The 21,664-nt window shown below is 39.5% G+C and overlaps 1 protein-coding gene across 1 annotated transcript in view; it reads left to right on the forward strand.

The window, feature by feature from the left end:
* The window catches only part of nalcn (sodium leak channel, non-selective), a 63,435-nt gene that overhangs the window by 39,821 nt on the left and 1,950 nt on the right, over positions 1-21,664 (forward strand). Inside the window, exons 17-41 of the mRNA XM_005733936.1 lie at positions 6,927-7,063; positions 7,718-7,859; positions 8,017-8,090; positions 9,689-9,790; positions 9,886-9,955; positions 10,142-10,233; positions 10,386-10,508; positions 10,664-10,720; positions 11,237-11,357; positions 11,436-11,567; positions 12,085-12,252; positions 13,350-13,454; positions 13,876-13,982; positions 14,063-14,183; positions 14,283-14,381; positions 14,681-14,774; positions 17,070-17,176; positions 17,336-17,413; positions 17,500-17,619; positions 17,715-17,783; positions 17,887-18,035; positions 18,227-18,320; positions 18,664-18,796; positions 19,991-20,106; positions 20,533-20,690. Coding sequence (XP_005733993.1) covers positions 6,927-7,063; positions 7,718-7,859; positions 8,017-8,090; positions 9,689-9,790; positions 9,886-9,955; positions 10,142-10,233; positions 10,386-10,508; positions 10,664-10,720; positions 11,237-11,357; positions 11,436-11,567; positions 12,085-12,252; positions 13,350-13,454; positions 13,876-13,982; positions 14,063-14,183; positions 14,283-14,381; positions 14,681-14,774; positions 17,070-17,176; positions 17,336-17,413; positions 17,500-17,619; positions 17,715-17,783; positions 17,887-18,035; positions 18,227-18,320; positions 18,664-18,796; positions 19,991-20,106; positions 20,533-20,690 — 2,768 coding nt within the window. The remainder of the gene's footprint in view (positions 1-6,926; positions 7,064-7,717; positions 7,860-8,016; positions 8,091-9,688; positions 9,791-9,885; positions 9,956-10,141; positions 10,234-10,385; positions 10,509-10,663; positions 10,721-11,236; positions 11,358-11,435; positions 11,568-12,084; positions 12,253-13,349; positions 13,455-13,875; positions 13,983-14,062; positions 14,184-14,282; positions 14,382-14,680; positions 14,775-17,069; positions 17,177-17,335; positions 17,414-17,499; positions 17,620-17,714; positions 17,784-17,886; positions 18,036-18,226; positions 18,321-18,663; positions 18,797-19,990; positions 20,107-20,532; positions 20,691-21,664) is intronic.

Raw genomic sequence — 21,664 nt, forward strand, 5'->3', positions numbered from 1 at the left:
GTGAGCAGGAGTATAAAGGCACTGTGATCAAGGGGATCAAACTTTCTATGCTGTGTTATCTGATTGGTTTAATGATGCATGAGGCTTTGGCAGGTTTAACAGTCGTGAATCAGTGCATTGTAATCAGAGAGCCCGGAAGCAGGAGTACAGTTATGCTTGTATGCACACAGGCACATTCAACTATGCATGCACTGTATGCACATATAAAGAGGGATCATGGATAATCACAGACATGACAGTAAGCAGGACTGCAGCTGATTAACAAACTGGCTTATTCCTCCACACTCAAGCATCATGAGTACAAAAGTAACAGGAAAGTCTTATTGGTTCTTGAACACACACATACACAGATGTTCATCCTCCACTCATCAATGTTGATTAGGATTGTGTATTTATTGCTTGAGATGAAATTAGATGGAAATGCATAATGAAAGGAAGACCGGGACAGGAGATGACTAGACAGAAATGAAAGGAGGAAGGAGATCCCTGCCACACACACACACACACACTAGGCGCACACACTCATTCACAGCCTCCTAGGTGTGCTTTAGTACACAACTAATAGGAAACACCCTCACAGGGTGACTGTGACTCAGGTGGTGGGGCAAGCTGTCCACTAATCACAGCGTTGGCGGCACCTCCACCTGTCAAACGTCCTCAGTCAAATCACCATTCAAATCCCAATCTTTGATCAAGTGACTGACCAGGAGTGAGAACAAGGTGAAGTCATGCATGCAAGACAAGAATTATAGAGGAGGGAAATGTTTTTACTCTCTTATGTTACTCTTTTTTTGTATTAATAAGTTAATCATCATAATAATCGATTAAGGTTTAGTAATTTTGTTAACAGTGCTCATAAAACCACAGGCGGTATGCATATCTAAATTGTGAGTGAAACCTTTTCAAAAGGAGGAGGTTGCATGTTGTTGCTGCCTGCTATTGTGCTACCTTCATCTATGCTGCCATAGTTTGGTGGGCTATGTGGTGAGAGAGACTGATGGCCTGTCTTCATCCAACAAACTGTTCCTACTCACAGAACAGTGCAGGACCAGAGGCTAGGAGCTTGAAAGGGAAGGGGGATGTTTATAGAGTGCCCGAAGATAGAGAAAGGTGTTTACCCCTAAAGGCAATGATGATGATAATAATGCATTTTTTATTTGTGCAAGGTATGAATTGTCAGTAGTGAAAAATCAGTTTCTTATTGCACACACACACTGATTTTTGCATATCTGTTTGTTTGGGTGAAGCTGAATATTCTAGCAACCAAACAGGTCCTCAGGCCAGGTAGATGAGTGATGAGGAACACATTTGCAAAATACTTAAAGGGGACAAGAAGAAAGTAAGAAAAGCTGAAAGCTATGCTGCCTTAAAATTTGCAGTCGGTTAACAAATACAAACAAACTGACATTTGAATCCTATGCAGTCTTTTCCTTCTGTTCTTTGACACTTTCTCTCTGGCTTTTAAATTATTTTATAGTTTTATGTGGAAAGGGCAGAGGACAGGTAAAGGCATTGAGATTGTCTTTTTGTCCATCGGTGTTGGTAAGCTTATTTTAAACAGCTGCAGGTATATCCCATATAGTGCAGCTGTTGATCAGAATTCCTTAAAGAGCAACATTTGCACTATATAGAACAGAATAATAAGCTTATTTTTCCAGTGCCTTTACCTGTCACAAGACATGTAAGTATACTATGTGAGCGTTAACTCATTTGCAATAAAAGATAAATTTATAAGGGAACTTGACCAGCAGCATTATTGATATTGTAATAATATCATTGTCGCTTTTCCCACAATAAGTGTGTCTTGAAAATCTGATGTTGTGACATAACAGTTGGGTATGAATGAGGTAGAGAATGATTAATTACTATTGTGCAACGGTGACAGGAGCATGCTGTATCAGTGTTGCAATAGTGATCCTTTAATTACTTTAACATGTCTTTATATAAATTCTGAGAAAAAACAAAGGCTACTCTACATTTGTGTGAATATGATGTAGCTTGCTTGGACATGTCAGTTCTGTCTTCTCTTATATCTGTGCTGGAACCTCCATATTTTGTTAAATGTTTAACATTAAAAATCTTTTGTTCAGAAGAATTTCGTTTAACCAGAAGCGTTGAAAAGTTTTATTGTTTTATTACCTCCCACTAGAGATTTCATTATTTATGAATTAAAGTAAAAGCCTGTCCTCAATCTTCTTGATTTAATGGACCAAGGACTTATTTGGGGATCTAGCAGAGGGGGAGAAAGGCGAGGAAAACAGAGGGAGCGGAGAAGAAAAGAGCATACCCCCTTAGAGAATCCCAAAACAATGTTTTCTTATCTTTTCAATGTCACTTTCAGTTTTCTATTAAAAACACTCCCGGCCTTGTGCCTCTGTCATTTTCTGAAACTAGCATCAGCACACACAATAAAACACAAGCACATGCACATTTTCATAAAAGAAAGAAGTCTTTATTGAAATGCAATTTTAAGTGATTTTTCTTTCATTATTTATTATGTTTGCTTTGGGCTGTCGTCGCACATTCATGGCAAGAATTTCCAACATGTAGGCATACAGAATATCTGACAGTATTTTCATACTTTTGGATCTAAAAAGGAAAGACTATAATAGGGGAAAAAACAAGAGGCTACGTGAGACCAAGAAAGGCAAGCATGGGGATACAAAACTAAAATTAGGTTCAACATACCCCCTTAACCCATTAATCTTTTTTAAGCCCAAAGCAACATAGCTGAACGTGATACAGTTTTGGACTTTCAGACAATGGCACCTGCAGTTGTTTTGAGTATCAGGGGTAGCTATTAGAGGTTTATGGGCTGTGTGGCTTTACAGCAACTCCGCAGTATGCCTCATTACCCAACTAATGTGAAGAAAGAGGGTGACCCTGCTTACTCGCTCTCTGATCTCCTTCCACTGGGTATTGCAGCTTTAGGCTCACAGGCCTGGGGAAGACTTTGAGGAATGCAAATAGGTTGTTTCCAATTACAATGACCGTGCGTGTTCTTGAATTTTTCAGCATTTTAATATTGGCATATATCATGGCTAAAATTGTTGAGCTGGCACAAATTCATAAAAAGAGAGCGACGCACACTGCAGATGTGCCGAATGATGGATCGCACAACAAGTAAAGCTGTGTTATTATTACGAAAATGTGCCGTCTGGGGTCACGCACGCACACATCCTCACGCGTACACAGCTGTTGTCTGGTGGGGCTGGTGAAAGGCAGGCTGAATGGTAAAATGCAGATGATTTCATGCACTCCCACAGGCATTTGACGGATGTGTGTGGGCCGCAGTTTGGTAGGCGGCTGTTCATGAGTTCCTCATTGTTTGGCCACTCGCAAGTATTATCAGTGTTTGCGTGAGCTAGATTCGCTTTGCAGGACTGAGAGTTCAGAAGGATTGTCCACTGCGAATATTAATACTGTAGACACTAACCTGTTTGAGTCAGTCTTCTAATTCGCAGATCCATTTGTCCTTCTGCTAAATGGGATTTTTATCCGAATGGAGCTGTTCTTGCAGCTGTAAAATGAAGCTATCATGAAAAGTTGGGGTGTTCACCTGTAGATGGATAAAAGTATTACTATTGGATAACAAGGTGAACTTCATCCTTATACAGGGCTTTGCTTCTTTCTACCAGCAAAGAAAGAAAAGCAGTTGATTTTTCCCTCTGAATTCTCTCAATCTTCAATACTCTCTGGCTCTGGCTATTTCAATCCTGACTGCTTCATGCTCTCCCTGAACTACGGCTATGACTGAATTGGGTTTAATGCTTAATGCTAATGGTCAGTATTAGTTTTTTTCACCCCTCTCAGCCATGGTCAAGAGAGCTGTGGAAATCCCAGATGGAAAGTTCCCTAGCTCAGCGGAGCCTGAAATTGGCTTGAATGAAGGGGGAAGCAGTGGCAGGTCACCTGAATGGGTCTCAAGGCAAAGCACATTAGTCTTGGCTCCATTGTAACTGCGCCATGCATTAAATCTCATCAGTGGCAGGGAAAGCAGTAGTTTTGATTTATCAGCCGTTAACTATGACACAAAAAGAAATTCCTTTTTTTCCCACGTGCATATGTGCACATAGACATACAAGTGGAATATAAATATCCCACATTTGTCACGTGCACACACGTACTTTTAGTGCTTATTCCTTAAGGCGTATATAACAAAGCACATAGGGCAGCGAATGCAAGCTGTCACTTATAATGCTGTTTTAGTGTTCAGGAAAATATTTATCCCTTTCACTGTTGCTCCAACACGTTCACTGTGCACGGTGCAGTTAGCTAATGTCATGTGTTGTTGCTTTGAAGTGGATTTTTAGAGAGTCCTTGTTCGATCAGAGCGTGAGACTTAACCAAGCCCATATGGAAAAGAAATAGTAAAAACATACATGATTTACTCATGAAAGTGGCCACTTTCAATGTTTAAAACAAAACTATTTATTCTAGTGCCTTAAAGCTTGTAAAGCCTTAAACTAAGTACTAGATATGTTCATAATACTTGATTGTACCAGTTTGGCCAGGGTTCTTTTCTTCTTTTTTAAATCTTTGCCTTGATAGCAACAGTATTGATACATTATTACAGTACAGTGAAAACCTGATAAAGAGGCACTTTCATTTTCAGGAACACATAAAATCAGTAAATCTGCAGAGAATAGATTTTGTGTGAAAGCAATCTCTTCTTCCTCATTCTTGTTTACTTTATTGATTTTACAGACAGAAGACCTGCTGCGTTAGCATTAGTTGGTGATCTATGGCAGCTTATGAATGTAAGTACACATACAGGCGAAGCTTTCACAGAGAAGATTTCCACAGTGTTAGAAGTCGAGGAAACTATGCATTGCACTACACTCGCCACCCCAAACAGCAATCTGTGGCACAGTGGACTCTGATCAACGTTCCATTGATAAATTTAAATGTGAATTCGATGCATGTGAGTATGAATAAGTGTGTCTAGCTCACACGACAGTGAAGGGTTTTTTTTTTTTTTGGTTTTTTTTTCTTACAAGAGGATAAAAAAAATTAGAGGTCAGTGAGGGAAGGAATAAATGGAATCTGAACCTGAAACTGAGATCGTGAAATTTAATGCTAACTTTTTTTTTAATATCTTTCAAGAAACCCAAGGATGATTTATAAAAGAGTATAAATATTTAAACAAATATATAAATATACAAAAAACAAAAGGCTAGAGGTTGAAGGCTTAGTTGTAGAAATGACTTTTGATGAGTTTCTTGAAGGACTCCATTGACGGGGCATTGCAAAGCTCTTTTGGGAGAAAGTTCCAGAGGGTGGGAGCTGCCACACTGAAGGCTCTGTCCCATGGCTGGGGGATCTTAGCATCTGAGACTTTGTGTATGGGTGGAGCAGGTCACACAGGTACTGAGGGACCCGGGCTTTAAGGGATTTGTAAGTGAGAAGAAGGAACTTGTAAGGATGATCTTATATAAAGAAACACTGAGACTTTGAGTTTGATAGAAAAGAACAAGTTCTGTAAAGGATAGAGGGAAATCTTTGCTTTGTTGCATTGTTGTAGCAGATAAGGGTGTAGGGGTTTGTTGAAGGTGCACATCTCACTGAGTTGGCCCAATTGATTAGTACCCTTGGGAGCCAGGAGGTCCATATTAATGATGTGTGTGCGCGTGTGTGTGTGTTTCAAGTTTCAGTAAAAGAACTGCAGCACTGAAAATAAGCTCACGATTGTGCTCAAAACATTTTTTGTTCCTCTTCTTTGCTCTTGCAGCAAACACAGCACGCAGTTCTTTTAAATAATGACTTGTTTTACATCTTGAAATCCATTTGTCTTTTTTTTTTTTCAATCATCAATTAAGTTTTGTGTTGTTATTTTTGCCGGCTTCCATCTGTTGGCTTGTCTCTTTTACCTGTTTTTAGTCTCAGTCTCTCTTTCTGCCCTGTGTCTATCTTGGGAGTCAGTATAGACAGAAAGCCTAGGCAAGAGAACGCTGGTGCATAATTCCATCTTCACAGTATGCCACACACCCACTCAGGGTAAAGGAGAAGCTCCAACATTTTAGTCTGCTAAAAACAAAAAGAGGAAGTGGATAGGCAGATTTCCATCCCTTCCTTTCTCAGGTTTCTCTGTTCTCTGGCTGTTATCCCTCAGATCCGAGAGGCTGTTCCAGTCATTTGGTCGCTCACAGTCAGACAGCTGCTGACAGAAATACCTATACGGGGAACAGAACGCAGGGACGTTTTTATCAGCAGACAGACAGTCACACAACGCCATGACTGACAGAGAAATATTCACCTTCTTCGAATGATAAGCTCCAGTTCCCCTCGTAGGCCTAATCTGCAATGCATCAGGGATTATCTCCATGCACCCATACAGAGAATACCTGCAAGAGAACTTCAGTCAGCCCCCCCAATATGTAATTAATGGAAATAATTGGTTTCAGTCCCTTTGTCATCTTTTGATTTCACCAGTCTGCGCTGCATTGCTTAAGCCCGCACACATGCACATTATTCTGTCATTATTGTTTCTTTTCTCCATTAACCCCTCCAGAGTAATCTTTCTTTTTTTTTATCTTCTGTTGCCTTCTCCCTTCTTTTCTGAAAAGTAAGTGGGCTCTCATCCTAAATGTGGTTGTCTGTACTGTATGTGTTGTGAGTGTTGTAGGTAAGTGTGTTGCTGCCATCATCTGGCAGAAATATAAAGCTGCACCCTCAAAGCCGTTACCTCTGGATATCCCACACATAACCTCACACCTTCTGCTTATGAATGCAAGGAAAACCTGCAGATCTCAAGATCAAAAACCTTCATACAACCCGAACTCAGTCTAACCGTTCCCTGTTTCCCCCCTCCTTGGTTTCTAACTTAAATCCCTCTCTTCTCATGCTGTCAAGGCCGACTGCATTCTTTAAGAGTGCCCTGCAGTTCTGTTCTGTGCCTAAACTGCCTCTCATCCTCCCTCTGTTAGCTCAAGCAAAGCGAAGCCAATGCTGACACCAAAGAGAAGCTCCCTCTACGACTCAGGATCTTTGAAAAGTTCCCGAACAGACCTCAGATGGTGAAGATTTCCAAGCTTCCATCTGATTTCACTGTGCCCAGGATCAGGTAAACACACAAACACACACCTTAAACACAAAACTTTACATAATTTGGGCTATTTTTTGTCATGAAGAGAAAATGAAGAACGATATCCACCAGAGCTAAAAAGATACACAGACATTTAAAGTGAGCAAGATTAAATATAGGGACAATGTTATTTTAAGTAGTAATTCTCAGTGTGGGTTTATGAGTGTGGGTTTTAACAGAGACCACCAAAGATGTGAAGCTTTTGAATTCCACCAGTAGTTTCCAGACATTATGCAAACAAAGTAAAAAGTAACGTTTTCATTCCTGCTCCTAGTTTAAAGCAGCTAGTTGGTCATTTGCAAAACAGACTTTTTATGTTCTGCAGCCTTTAGCGGTAAAACTGAACTATATTTGATGCAAAGTCCGGCTCATAATTTAGCTTTATTGTTTAGTTGCCGAGTAGCGCAGGGCCGAGTCCTTCACCCTAAGGAAATCTCCCTCTGCAGCCCATCTGCTGGGTTGCTGCACTAAGAGCTTCCACTGCAGCTGAATTTGCCCTGATGTAATTATGCGTCTAAGATAAGCTTTATAAATTTGTGATCGTCTACTTCTGAATATGGATTTCTTTAGGGGGACACACCGTACATTAAAATTCATGATATTTCTGTGCGTGCTGTTTGTCGTGTACTTTAGGGAGAGTTTTATGAAGCAGTTCATCGATCGTCAGCAACAGGATACCAGCTGTCTGTTCCGGCGTCTCCCCTCCGCTTCATCCTCCTCTTGTGACCACTCCAAACGTTCAGCAATTGAAGACAACAAATATATTGACCAAAAGGTGCTTTCACAGACTTCTTTGCCTGCTCGCTTACATGCTATTCCTTTCTTTGTCTCTGTGACTGTAAATATACAGCAAAATGAAGCAGATTGCCACGTTGTACCTAATATTTACAGCTGTGTAGGTTGTTTTTTTTTAACTGACCGTGCTTTCTTAGCTTCGAAGGTCAATATTTAGCATCCGAGCTCGTAACCTCCTGGAGAAAGAAACTACAATCAATAAAATCCTACGGTAAGACACGACTACACCTGAGTAATTGTGACAAACTGTGCTAAATTTGATTAATACACGTATCGTACGCCAGCTCGCGCATCACAGTGAAATGAGGATATTAATATGCTGCAATAAACTATAATGTAACTTATATTTCTGTAACATGTTCACGTTTCATCCGCCTCTGTTCTAAATTTAACCTGCGCATACAGACATCTTTTGACCATCTACTCCCTGCTTTTAGGCAATCAGTTATTTGCATGTTTTTGTGTTTTTTACAGTAATTCATACACTTTCAGTTTTATACCTTCCTTAAAGACTTGAGTTAAATGTGTTTACAATGCATTATCCATAGTCATAAAAATGCATCGTGGGCTCTGTGTGGGTGAAACTAATAATGCGTGTACATATTAGGTGTAGCTGTGCCACAGCAGCACTCTTGTATTGTTAATGCTTCTCTCTGTTTTTTGTTTTGATTTGTTTTATTCGGCACACACACACTCAGACGCACACACAGGCCCACTTCAGACTCATTTACTGTTGCAATGAAGTAAATGGATAATTTGCTGTTCAGCATGGCAGAGCTGGCACTAAGTGCAGATTAGCTTGCCGGCACCGTGTCCAATCCGTCCCCCCTCCCCTTCCATTCCAATATTCTGTCAGTCTGAAAGATAGACAGCTTATCAGTAGTCATAACACGATCTGTCTGGCCAGCCATCCTCCACACAAGCACACAATTAGGCTCACATACCAGCATAGTCAAACACATGCGCAGTCCAGCATACGCAGGAATTCATGCGTGCTTATTGCCAGTAAACAAGCAATCGCTCAGAGTCTCCATAAATGATTAAAGTACACACGTTGCTGGTGCCACAATGTCATTAGCTCTGTTCTGGTACATGGCTCTGCTGTTAGTCAGAACAGACAGTAATGATCAGAGTCTCTCTCTCACTCACACACACACAAACACTGACTAATGGAATGATTCAAACCAGTTTCACAATGGTAGACTGGGTTACTACAGTCCTCTTATGGTTCCAGACTGACAAAAGCCAGAGATGACTTGTTACACTAAAAGATGGACAAAAGCTAACTATCTTGTCACACTAGGGGTGGGAATTCTAGTGCAACTTATGATATTTTGATATCACGATATGCTACAACAACACAGCGATGCTTAGGTGCTTGCAAGGCAGTTATGAATGATTAACTAAAGAAGGGGAAAATACTCTTAAAAAGGCAAAAGTGTATTTATTGGCAGCACTGTGGTGTCAGTGTGTGTCTGTACTGAGCATTATTTAATATGAAATTTTTTATTAATGTGCCAATTCAGTTACTTCTCTAATATTATGCCCCCCACTGTCAGAAATAGCTGCCATTTTCCTGTCCTTTGAGTTTCTTCCTCTTCACTGCAAGCTGATTAGCTTCAATTAACTGTACCCTCATTCACTGGATAAACAGCACCGTCTGGAATCATGAACTAGTGACTCTGGTGAAGGACCATGTTTAGAGCATCTACATGTCTTTATAAAAAATTGGTACTTGATAACAAGAGGTAGCAAGGCAGTATATAGTTTTATTGGTACTGCAAACTGTATTGTGTCTGTGTTTCCAAGCGCTTGCACAACACAGCGGATACAAAGTGGATCTTTTGAAGGCCAGCCTGCCAAAGAACGCTCCATACTCAGTGTCCAGCATCACGTGCGGCAAGAGCGCAGGTCTGACGTACACTTTGATACACAGACAGAAACTTAGACACTGGTGCTTTACTGTCGAGACCTTGTATCTTATGGTCTGCTTTTTGCGTCTGCAGATCTCTGCGACATGGTTCTACTAGTCAGAGGATCAGCCGAGGGAAATCACTGGAGACTCTCACTCAGGATGTCAGTACAAAGTCACATCCCAGCACATACTTTGCACTAGGCTTGTTTGTTGCCAGATAAAGCGCTTCTGATTCTATGGTCCTTAAAAATATATCTCAGTATATGCAAGAAGTGTAAGAAGATGACAGGGAATTTCTGTAATAAAAAAATGAGTCATATACATTGTCTATTTTTTTCTTTCCCCAGCATTCCAGCACAGTGCGTTATCGTAATGCTCAGAGAGAGGATAGCGAGATCAAGATGATCCAAGAAAAGAAAGAACAAGCTGAAATGAAAAGGTTTTCACACACAATATTATAATTACGTTAAATCAAGTTCTTCACCAAAAAGTAACTCAGTTAAGTATGGCTAAACAATGGTTTATTCTCTGACGTGATTGATATGAAGTCACTGGTATTTTCTCCACGTCTTTGCTTGTGTGGCTGAGCAGGAAGGTTCAGGAGGAGGAGCTGAGGGAGAACCATCCTTACTTCGATAAGCCTCTTTTTATCGTGGGGCGTGAGCACCGTTTCAGGAACTTCTGCAGGATGATTGTTCGAGCTCGCTTCAATGCGTAAGACTGGTCTTAAATCTAAACTAACAGTCACACACACATACAGTGTTTATATGAACCTTTGTAGTAAGAAAATGTTTTGAACCTTATGTTTTCTGTCTGTCTGTATGTTTTTTGTGTGTGTGTTTTTTGTTTTTCTATGACTTCATATGTAGATCAAAAACTGATCCAATAACTGGAGCAGTGAAGAACACCAAATACCACCAGCTGTAGTAAGTGTGATGAATTATTGATTGCCTGACTCTCCATCGATCTGTTCATTGTGCAACAGTGGAATACTCATTAGTTCTGTGGCTTATTATTTGTCTGTTGTGCTTCCCCAAACTGTGGTAAGGAATGAAAATTGTGAAGTGAAGAGCTGTGAAATATATTTCACCCATTATGCAGCCTGATAGTAATTCAGCCGAGCAGAGAAACTGATTACTGAAGTGAGAAGCAGAGCAGTCCTTTGTATCAGATACCGTTGGTGCCTGGGGACATCTTGCTGTAAAACAGATCGGCCTGCTCACACGTACACACAGACACACACACACTAAGATTTATTCACTCTCACTTTCTGATACCTTTCCCCACTCATCCTTGTTCTCTCTTTGTCTTGCCGTACCTATCTTTTTTTATATTGTATTAGTGTTTTTCTGGCTAGCAAACCAAATTGCTCTCTTGGCCTACTTACTGTATACCAAACCTACTTTTTCTTTGCGTGAAATCTGATGTGCGTTTCCCTGCAGTGATCTTCTGGGCTTAGTCACCTATCTGGACTGGGTTATGATTGTTGTGACCATCTGCTCTTGCATCTCCATGATGTTCGAATCCCCCTTCACCAGGGTTATGCACGCCCCCACCCTTCAGGTATTAAAAAGATGACTGATGGTTCATGAACAGTCAAGCGCAGGGATAAATGCACTAAACCAGTGGCGTCTGTTTCAGATTGGGGAGTATGTATTTGTGATCTTCATGAGCATTGAGCTCAACCTGAAGATCATGGCCGACGGTCTGTTCTTCACCCCGACAGCTGTCATCAGAGACTTTGGAGGCGTCATGGACATCTTTATCTATCTCGTGAGAAATCTAATATAAATATTGCTTCATCGTGTTTTTCATAGACCAAATGCAAAGATATTATGCATTTTTGTTTGCTATTAACTATTATAGGAGTATTTTGGACCTTTTAACATTCATATGACTTTCCAGAAAATGTTACATCTGACAACCACCTCACAGATTTGTTGTTGCTGCAAATGTTGCCTTACTTAGTGTTATGCAGTAACCATATGAATCAAAAACTGTATCCAGTTTTAGTGCCTTACTATCATGATTTTTTTTGAAAGCTGCAGTTTTGATGTGAAATAGAAGTGGTCAATAGAAGAAATATTTTATGCTGAATGTTATTCAGGCTTCAAAGTTGGAGAGTCTTTGGTTTGGGTTCAGTAGATCAGGTTTGTCCAATGTTTAGTACTGAGAGAAATGAAAAGAGAATGGATAGTTTCAGTGTTGTTGTTGGAAACTAAAATATGAACCACGTTGCTGTAAAATCAGTAGGATGCTATTCATGCTTGCTTTGCTGTGTTCGCTGTAGGTGAGTCTGATCTTTCTGTGCTGGCTACCTCCTGACGTTCCTCCTGAGTCTGGGGCTCAGCTGCTGATGATGCTGCGCTGCCTGCGTCCGCTCAGGATCTTCAAGCTGGTACCCCAGATGAGGAAGGTGGTGCGGGAGGTTCTCAAAGGATTCAAGGAGATTTTTCTGGTTAGCACCTGTTTGCATTTTCCACCTGTGTGTGGCAGAGTGTGTGATTTATTTATTTTTTATATACCAGATAACAAGACAAATAGATTCTTTTATCTACAGTAGCAGCAGATTATTGTTTTTTATTAATGAGGGAAACAAAATAAAAACCTTCTCGTGAATTTCGATTAATATAACTCAGTCTTCTCTTACAGGACTTACTATTTTTGCAGGAGAACTATTTAAATAGGGTTCAAATATTTGTTTAAATGAAAATGAACTTTTCTTACCTTAAACTTGATACCTTACCTTCAACCTGACCGCCACACTGCTTATAAATTAAAGTGACACTGCTCAGGAATTTCAGAAAACAAATGGGAAGCTGTATAAAATACAGTAAATGCAATAAAGGAAATAAAGACACAATACAGTGCTTTAAAGATCATAATGCACAGCATGTCGAACAGAAACATTTTTTGGTACCAGTCTGTAAATAATAAACAGTTTGAACTTGATGACGTCAACATCAAGAAGGATTTTGACGTCGTTTCAGTTAAATTTCTCATCCATGGGATAATAAAGGTTTATTCTATTCTATTAATTGAAATTTAGAAAGCAAAATATTTTCCCATTCATGCTTATTTTAGCTGCTCAAAAGTTTGAGGTATTCCCTATTGTACTTTTTTGTTTCATATCTGCCAACTGAGACTGCAGGCGGAGTGTTTAGTACTTTTTTTTTAAAGAGTGTATTAAATAATTAATGCCCAAATTTCACATTTCTTTTTTTTTTTTTTAATTCATCTGATCAGTGACTTAGTGATGGCTTAACTTGCATTAGTGCTCACAGTGGCTTCTTCTTATACCCCATTATGTATATTAACCAATTTTATTACAAACTGAGCGCAAGTTTTTCCTAAACGGACAGCATGTACCAGCTTTTCTGGAAACTGAATATAGTTATAGTTGTGTTACAATGTTATAGTTACAAGAAATGTGCTGTAGTTATTGATTTTTACTCTGTCTGATTGATTTTCCTGACGGAGGTTTCTACATCCACTGCTCTCATACTTGGATTATGTTCAACTTGTGTCTTAAATTCCTGATTGATTTTTCTGCAGGTTTCCATTCTGCTCCTCACGCTGATGCTGGTGTTCGCAAGCTTTGGAGTTCAACTGTTCGCCGGAAAGCTTGCCAAGTGCAACGACCCCAGTGTTCTTACACGGGTACAGCAAGAAACTCCTCACTGACCCACTGTTCTACACTTCCTGCAGAGAACTACAGGCTGAATAAGTAGAAGGGGCCTCCCCAGTCAAATCAATAAACAGTGTTTCCTTTTATCCTATTTTCTTAACAACAGTCCTCACGCTTTTTTCAGCTTGTGCTAGAACAAAACCTTTTATTTTATAAACAGTTGTTCCAAGATAATTGACTATATCTAGAAAAGTATTTCTTATTTAAGTTAAATGCAAGTGCTTTTTATTTAAGTCTACTGTAATGCACTAGACTTCATTATTGTGAAAGTCTTCGGGTATATTATTTTCATAAATCATAAATCCAAAAATAGCCCTTTTCTTCCATTTCATTAAATGTTCTAATTATTGTTCCGTTCTGTGTTTTGCTGTTAAACTTTGTGGCCTGTCACAGGAGGATTGTCACGGGATATTCCGAATAAACGTCAGTGTTTCCAGAAATCTGAACCTGAAACTGAAGCCTGGAGAAAAGAAACCAGGTTTCTGGGTACCACGGGTCTGGTAAGACTTGTTTTTCTGCTTGTGTGTGCATTTGTTTTTGCACAGCCAGTCATTAATGCACACATTATGACCTCTTCTAGGGCCAATCCACGAAATTTTAATTTTGACAATGTGGGAAATGCCATGCTGGCTCTGTTTGAAGTGCTCTCACTAAAAGGGTGGGTGGAGGTCCGAGATGTCATTATTCACCGTGTTGGACCGGTACTAATCCTTAACATTTCATATAACAATGAATTTTCTCATTTTATGCCTGCAGTGCGTCAGCTGCTCTACACATTTTCTAACTCTTTGTGTCTGCAGATCCATGGCATCTACATTCATGTCTTTGTGTTTCTGGGATGTATGATTGGACTCACTCTGTTTGTGGGTGTTGTCATTGCAAACTTCAATGAGAACAAGGTAAGAGCCGTACTGCGTATACATTATAGTAGATACACCTTCTTGCCTTTTATTGCCTACCACCATACTGTGTGGTATGTGGGGCATTATGGTGTCACTCTGACCACTAGTTAAACAAAACTGGCCAATTAAAATGCATCTTGTTTTAGATTTTTGTGAGGCGTGTTTCCCTGTTGTTTGGCATCAGATAGAATAGTGCAACACAAATTAAACCTGGTGATGGTGCAGTTATGTGGCACTCCTTCTAGGCCTCTAGGCTTGCAACCACGAGGAGTTAAGATTGTGTCTCATCTCAACAGGGTACTGCTCTGCTAACAGTGGACCAGAGAAGATGGGAGGATCTGAAGAGTCGATTGAAAATAGCCCAACCTCTACACCTACCCCCTCGCCCAGGTTTGAGTGTACATAATAAAATAACATAATACATTTCACCAATGGTTTGCAAAACACAGCTGCAGGCAGCAATAAGAGAACCAAGAAATAGGAACATTTTTTTAAATATACTTTTTTTGCAACATCCCCCAGTGACTGTGTGCAAAACCTGGTAACCAACTACAAGTAACGGCTTACTACTCTGCCATAACAAGTCACGTTTTGGGGATCAAATAGTTTTTTCACTCAATGACAGGCAAATCAATTTATAACTTTTATGCAATGTCTCCCCCAATCACAGTTTTGGTAAACTCTTTTATTACAGCAGTTAAAAAAAGGTTAAAATAGTCAAACATTACAGTTGAAAAAAAAACTAACTAACTAGCACATCACACATATAAGATGGCATTAAGTGGCTCAGTATGACAGTGTTATTCATATGTGACCCGCAACAGCACTGGAACTCTGTCACTGAATTACATGTCATTGCTTTCTTTTGCTGCCTGCAAGCGGAAATATTTGTTCAGACTTTATCTGATTTTCCTACCTGAGTTGAAGAAAACTGCCAGCTTTATTACAAAGTAAAATCATGCGGCTGCTCTCCCTTTAGTGATTAGAGTCATGAGAACAGTAGAAGTGCCTCAGAGGCAGTGTGGGAAATTGTCTGTTAGTACAGTTGAGGCTGAGAGCTAACAGAAAATCAATCGCTTAAGTTTTAGTCATCACCGCCGCTTATTCCAGCACCATCAACCTGACTTTGATCCTCATCCAAAGGTCTTCAGTGCAGGCACCACTCACTCACTCACTCACTACCTGTGGTTCATTAAAACACTGAGCTGGTCTGTGCTCACACAGTCACATCCAAAGTACTTACAAACACTCTTTGTGGCCAGCAGTCATATAGTATATAGACTCGCAACCTGCAAATTTCATTGTTTGATTTTCCTTGTTTTTTCATTTGATATTAAATGATCCTTGAAAGTGGGCAAAAGAAACCACTATATAATATTTAGGAACATTATATTTTTGAAATATGATGCTTAAGTAGGTTAAAAGTGTCTCACAAACACAACACAACACGTCATGCCACTAAAGAAACAGCTGAGAAACAAAGGCATTGATGTTTATCAGTCTGGAAAGAGTTACAAAGCCATTTCTAAGGCTTTGGGACTCCAGTGAACCACGATGAGAGCCATTATCCACAAATGGAGGAAACTTGGAACAGTGGTGAGCGTTCCCAGGATTAACCTATCAAATGACTCTAAGAGTCCATCAACGACTCATCCAGGAGGTCGCAAAATAACCCAGAACAACATCTGAAGAACTGCAGGCCTTACCTGCCTCAGTTAAAGTCACAGTGCATGTTTCATCAAAAAGGAAGAGAGTGGGCAAGAATGGCCTCAGTGGAACAATCCAACTCGAATATTCTGTCGACTGACGAGAAAAAAGTGGGACTTTTTGGAAGGTTGTAGTCCCGTTACGTCTGGTGTAAAATGAACAGCATTTCAAAGAACAGTCAGTGAAACATGCTGGTGGGGCTTCCTTGCTGCCTCATGATGCTGTCATTGATGAAATCATGAATTTTGCTCTCTAACAGAAGATCCTGTAGGAGAATGTCCGGCCATCAGTTCATACCCTGAAGTTCAAGCACACATTGGGTAATGCAGGAGGACGATCTCTTAATGACTCAAAAAAAGACAAAACAAAATGAAGTTTTTGGAGTGACCCAATCAAAGATCGTCTGATTGAGATGTTTGGCATGACCTTTAACAGGCCGTTCATGCTCAAAAACCCTCCAGTGTGTCTGAATTAAACAATTCTGCAAAGAGGAGTTGGCCAAAGTGATCTGAAAGGCTCATAGAATAAAAGTCGCAACGACACTGCATTCAGACTATGAATGTACTCTGCCTTAGATAACTTAGATTTGATAAGATTAGAAAGGTTTTCTAAATATGCTTAAGAGGATCAACATTTTGGTTCATAGAAGTGCAGAAGCTGCCGTTTGAGACAGCCTGTCTAAAAAAACTTGCCAAATTCACAAAAACGTAAGCATGTTGGCATGTTTTTCCCTTTATCTACTTGAATAAATATGCTGCACTAAAGTCTCATTGGCCAGGTAATAATAATCGAACAGTCTATGAGTGCCATCTGTTGGACAGTAGGGGTTACTACTGAAAGTTAAATCACCCGGGTTATTCAATACAAGAGCCTTTTCAGACATTTATAACTGATCACTGATGATCAAAAATGCCACAATTCTCCAAAATCGTTGTTTAGGTTTCACTGAATTTTTTTGCCTTCTTTTGTGCTTGACAGAGAACGGAGGTTTCCGGGCCAAGATGTACGACATTACTCAGCATCCCTTCTTCAAACGGGGCATTGCTGTGCTGGTACTGGCACAGTCTGTCCTCCTCTCAGTCAAGGTAACACCTCATTTAACAGTATATGACGCCGTATTACCTGAGAGTGCTTCTAATTGTCTTTGTTCAGTTTACACTCTCAGCTGGCTTTTTAATTATCGCAGATGTGAACCCAATTTTAAATGTATGAACTGACGTCGGTCTTTTTGTGTTTTTCCTCAGTGGAATGTAGGTGATGACGGTGTAACATTTCCCCTTGCCACTATGTCTGTAGTTTTTACCTTCATATTCGTCCTGGAGGTGAGCCTGTTTTGGGGGGGATGGCTGGGGTATTTGTAATGTACCTGAGTGGCTTTATTTACTTTACTGCTGCTGTTGTTTTATAGGTGACAATGAAGCTGATAGCCATGTCCCCCGCTGGTTACTGGCAGAGTCGACGAAATCGGTATGACCTCCTGGTTACATCGCTCGGTGTCATCTGGATTGTTCTGCACTTTTCCTTACTGGTTAGAAAAATCTGTTAAAGAAATTCAAATTCAGTCAGTATTATTGATTTTTCTTTTCACTACAGCTAAAATTACTGTACAATTTTCTACTCCAGAATGCGTACACCTACATGATGGGCACATGTGTGATTGTCTTCAGGTTCTTCACAATATGTGGGAAACATGTGAGTACATTAGTCAACAAAAAAGATAAAGTACTTTATCCAAATAGATTTTCTAGTGTAGGAATAAAATTCTGCTTTTTCACCTTTGTGTACGATCTTAAAGGTGACACTAAAGATGCTGCTGCTCACTGTAGTCGTCAGCATGTACAAGAGCTTCTTCATCATCGTGGGAATGTTTCTCCTTCTTCTGTGCTATGCATTTGCTGGAGTTGTTCTCTTCGGAACCGTCAAATACGGAGAGAACATAAACCGGTAATCATTGCTTTTCCGATCTTTATTCTGAAATTTCCCACTCGTGGGACTAATAAAGGTATCTTATCATTATTATTATTATTATTATTATTACTATTTTTTTCAATAAACAATACAGGATGTAAGCAGCGGGTGCAGTAAAGGAGTTCTTTACACAGTTGTGTCAGTGTGTCTATCTCCTTCAATCGCAGGCATGCCAACTTCTCCACAGCAGGCAAGGCTATCACTGTTCTCTTCCGTATTGTCACAGGAGAAGATTGGAATAAAATCATGCATGACTGCATGGTAAGATGGGCTGCGGGTCCAGTGCACTTCCCCATAGACAAATGTGAAGTGGTTTCTGGGGCCATTTCAGTGCAGTAGGAGGATTTGATTGTTGTCTTTAGTGCTCACAGCATAATATTGTGGTTACTTCTTTATATTTCTATTATTTGGCCATACCCCGCTGATCTCAATGTTGCCGTTCTTCTTAAACCACTTTATTAAAAAAACAAAAAAGAGGACCGGTGGACACTGTTAATATTAGCCATATAAGTAAATAAGAAAACATGTTTAACATGGTTTCTTAGAATATTTGATGTTTGTTTTAATATCTGTTGGTTGATGCAATTTTTTCCCCCCTCCCCAGGTGCAACCACCATTTTGCACCCCAGATAAACATCGCTACTGGGAGACGGACTGTGGCAACTATGCTGGAGCACTCATATACTTCTGCTCTTTCTATGTCATTATAGCCTACATCATGCTCAACCTTCTTGTAGGTCAGTCAATGTTTTGTTATTTATAACCTTGTAATGTCATCTTATTGACTCACCTTTTAATGTCGGGTCCAAAAACGAGGTAACTTGTTATATTTTATGATTTGATTTGGGTTAGTACAGTTTAGTTTAGTTTAGGCAAAAGGATAATGATATCAATATAAACTAGAAAATGTATTTTCTGAAGAAACCGCAGTGCGAATGCTGATAGCTGAATGTTTTAAGCTGAAATGACATAAATGCTGAATTTAAGTTAAAAATGTTGAATGAGATTAAAAATACAGAAATTTTCACCTGAAAACAAAAGTTCAGAACTGCTAAAAGCCGACGTTCACACAGATGAAGTTGAAAAGTAAGTGAACATGTTTAACCTCCTAAGACCCGAACTCTTCCACGACATGCATTTTTAATTTCTCCTTGATATTTGGGCATATTGAGGCCCAATTAATGTAAAAACAAAGAATTACTAGATTTTTTTTTAACCTTTTTTTTTTAAAGAAAAATAAGAGCCACATAATGTCCTCGTAAGTAGAAATCAGGCCCATGTTGAGCAAAATTGAGTATTTTGGTCTAAATAACCCAAAATGTGATGTCCACATATGTGGACGCCAGGTCCTAGGAGGTTAAAATGTAAATTAGAAAAAGCTGGCTAATGACAAAAGAAAAGTTAGAGTCAGAAAACATCTGAATGACAGGAGCGATTTAACAAGTGGGGTCTTTCCTACTGTTGAGACAAACTCCTGACTAAAAATACAGTGTATTTATATGGGTCGGTTAGAAGGTTATCCCTCTACTTGGATTCACACAGTTCAAAAAGTTTACTTCTCTGAGCATTGAAAGACACACTGTTGGAAAGAGAACAACGATGGCCACGTTTTGAGAGTAAAATGAAGGCTGCAGAGCAAACACTGTGCACACAGCAGCAGTTGAAAGAAGTTTTTAAGATTAATCTTAGCATAAAAAGTAGCATGAAACTTAAACTGGAACTGAAGAAAAAGTACAACGTTTTAAAGTTTGAATGGTGGCTCTAGGTCAACGAATGTGGAAGTAGTTAGAGTTGAAAAATGAGAAAGTTGAATGAGAATTTGAAGATTCCCCTATTGAAATACATGTCACAATGAAAAGTCATAGATAGAGGAACTGGTATTATTGAATATTTCTGTGTGTGTGTATTAATATCTCTTTTTGTGTCTGCAGCCATCATTGTGGAGAACTTCTCTCTGTTCTACTCCACTGAGGAGGACCAGCTGCTGAGCTATAATGACCTGAGGCACTTTCAGATCATCTGGAACATGGTGGATGACAAACGGGAGGTGAGAAATTAGCAAGAAGAGAGTGGGCACAGTTACCATGGCAACATCTCTGGCCATGATAAAACCATAGTTGGTGGCACATTGACTGTTATGAAGCAAAATACTTTTTTTCCAGCTTATTGGAACACACTAGTGGCCAAATATGTTTGCTTAGAATGTCGTCCCCAGTCGCTGAGATATCAGGTCACTTTCTGTTTGGGACCTTCATAGTTCCTTTGCTATGAAAATCAAAGGTTCATAAAATATGATTTAGGTTGTTGAAGAACTTTAGAAACAATCTTAGTTACTTTGTGAGTAAAAAAATCTAAATGCAGTTGATATTTTACAGCTTTTGAAATACACCTAAATCCCAGGATTTCAGGCTTTTAAAGTTCGTTGCATAATTTCTTAATTTACCCCGTGAACTGTGTGACCATCTCTCTCCAGGGTGTAATCCCCACATCCAGGGTGAAGTTTCTGCTTCGTCTGCTCAGAGGCAGGCTGGAGGTGGACCTGGACAAAGACAAGTTGCTGTTTAAACACATGTGCTATGAGATGGAGCGACTTCACAGCGGAGGAGATGTGACCTTTCACGACGTGCTCAGGTGACTGAGATCACACATAGATGCAGAAGATTAACCCTGAAATAAATACCTTCCATTGCTAGTGGCCTGGGATAATTTAGAAATAGTTTTTTTCTTTAGTAAATGTACCTGTCTCACAATGTCTAGAAAACATTCAAGAAGCTTTTGTTTAATGTTTTGTTGTGTGATGCATATCATAAACTTTGTATCTTAAGTGTTGCTTGCAGTTTAGAAGCTGCTTGAGTGGTAAGACTGGAAAAGCACTTTATAAATACAAGCACTTTACAGGTATGTACCTGTCTGTTGGTGCTTTGCACCTGCAAACACTGGTGCCCACAATGTAAGAAATTAGAGTCCATTTCTTCTGAGCCTATTGAGATTAAACTGAGACTAAAGCAGAGATCAGAAGAGGAGTTTGGGGGTCATATATAAACATGTTCAAATCCACACATATGCTTTTTTGCCACTGCTTTGAATCCACTGACTAGTTTGCAAAAAACAAGTTTTGTTCCTTAAGTGTTAGTTAATATTTAATGAATATTGATTATTATAAAGGTTAGTGATCTTAGGTCTTATATGGGACACTCTCCCTTCTCTCTGAAGCATTAATTAAGGATTGATCGTACATCTTTTAATGTCAGACGGGCTCTTATTACATTCTAAATTAATCTGTAGTTCAAAATGTGTTGTAGACATTTATCAGGGAATTCTGGGCCCTGATTTAAAGGCATAGAATACGGTCAGTATGGAAGTGTTAAACAGTAACCTAAAATTCATATCAAAGTAATGAGTCACATTGTTTAAACCTGAATCAGGGGAGAAAAACCTCTTTTAAGTGCTTCTCATGTTTCCAGTATAAACAGTTGGCAATGTAGAGAGACGCAAATGATGTCATTTTTTAAATATCTGAAATTTTTAATCAGGTGACATCACATTCACCACTTTTAATTCTACCAAACCTATAACTAAATATCTCTCTTTTCTGTATGTTTTTG

The sequence above is a fragment of the Pundamilia nyererei genome, unplaced genomic scaffold (genome assembly GCF_000239375.1).
Source record: "Pundamilia nyererei isolate P.nyererei 1_Seehausen unplaced genomic scaffold, PunNye1.0 scaffold00055, whole genome shotgun sequence".
Taxonomy (NCBI): domain Eukaryota; kingdom Metazoa; phylum Chordata; class Actinopteri; order Cichliformes; family Cichlidae; genus Pundamilia; species Pundamilia nyererei.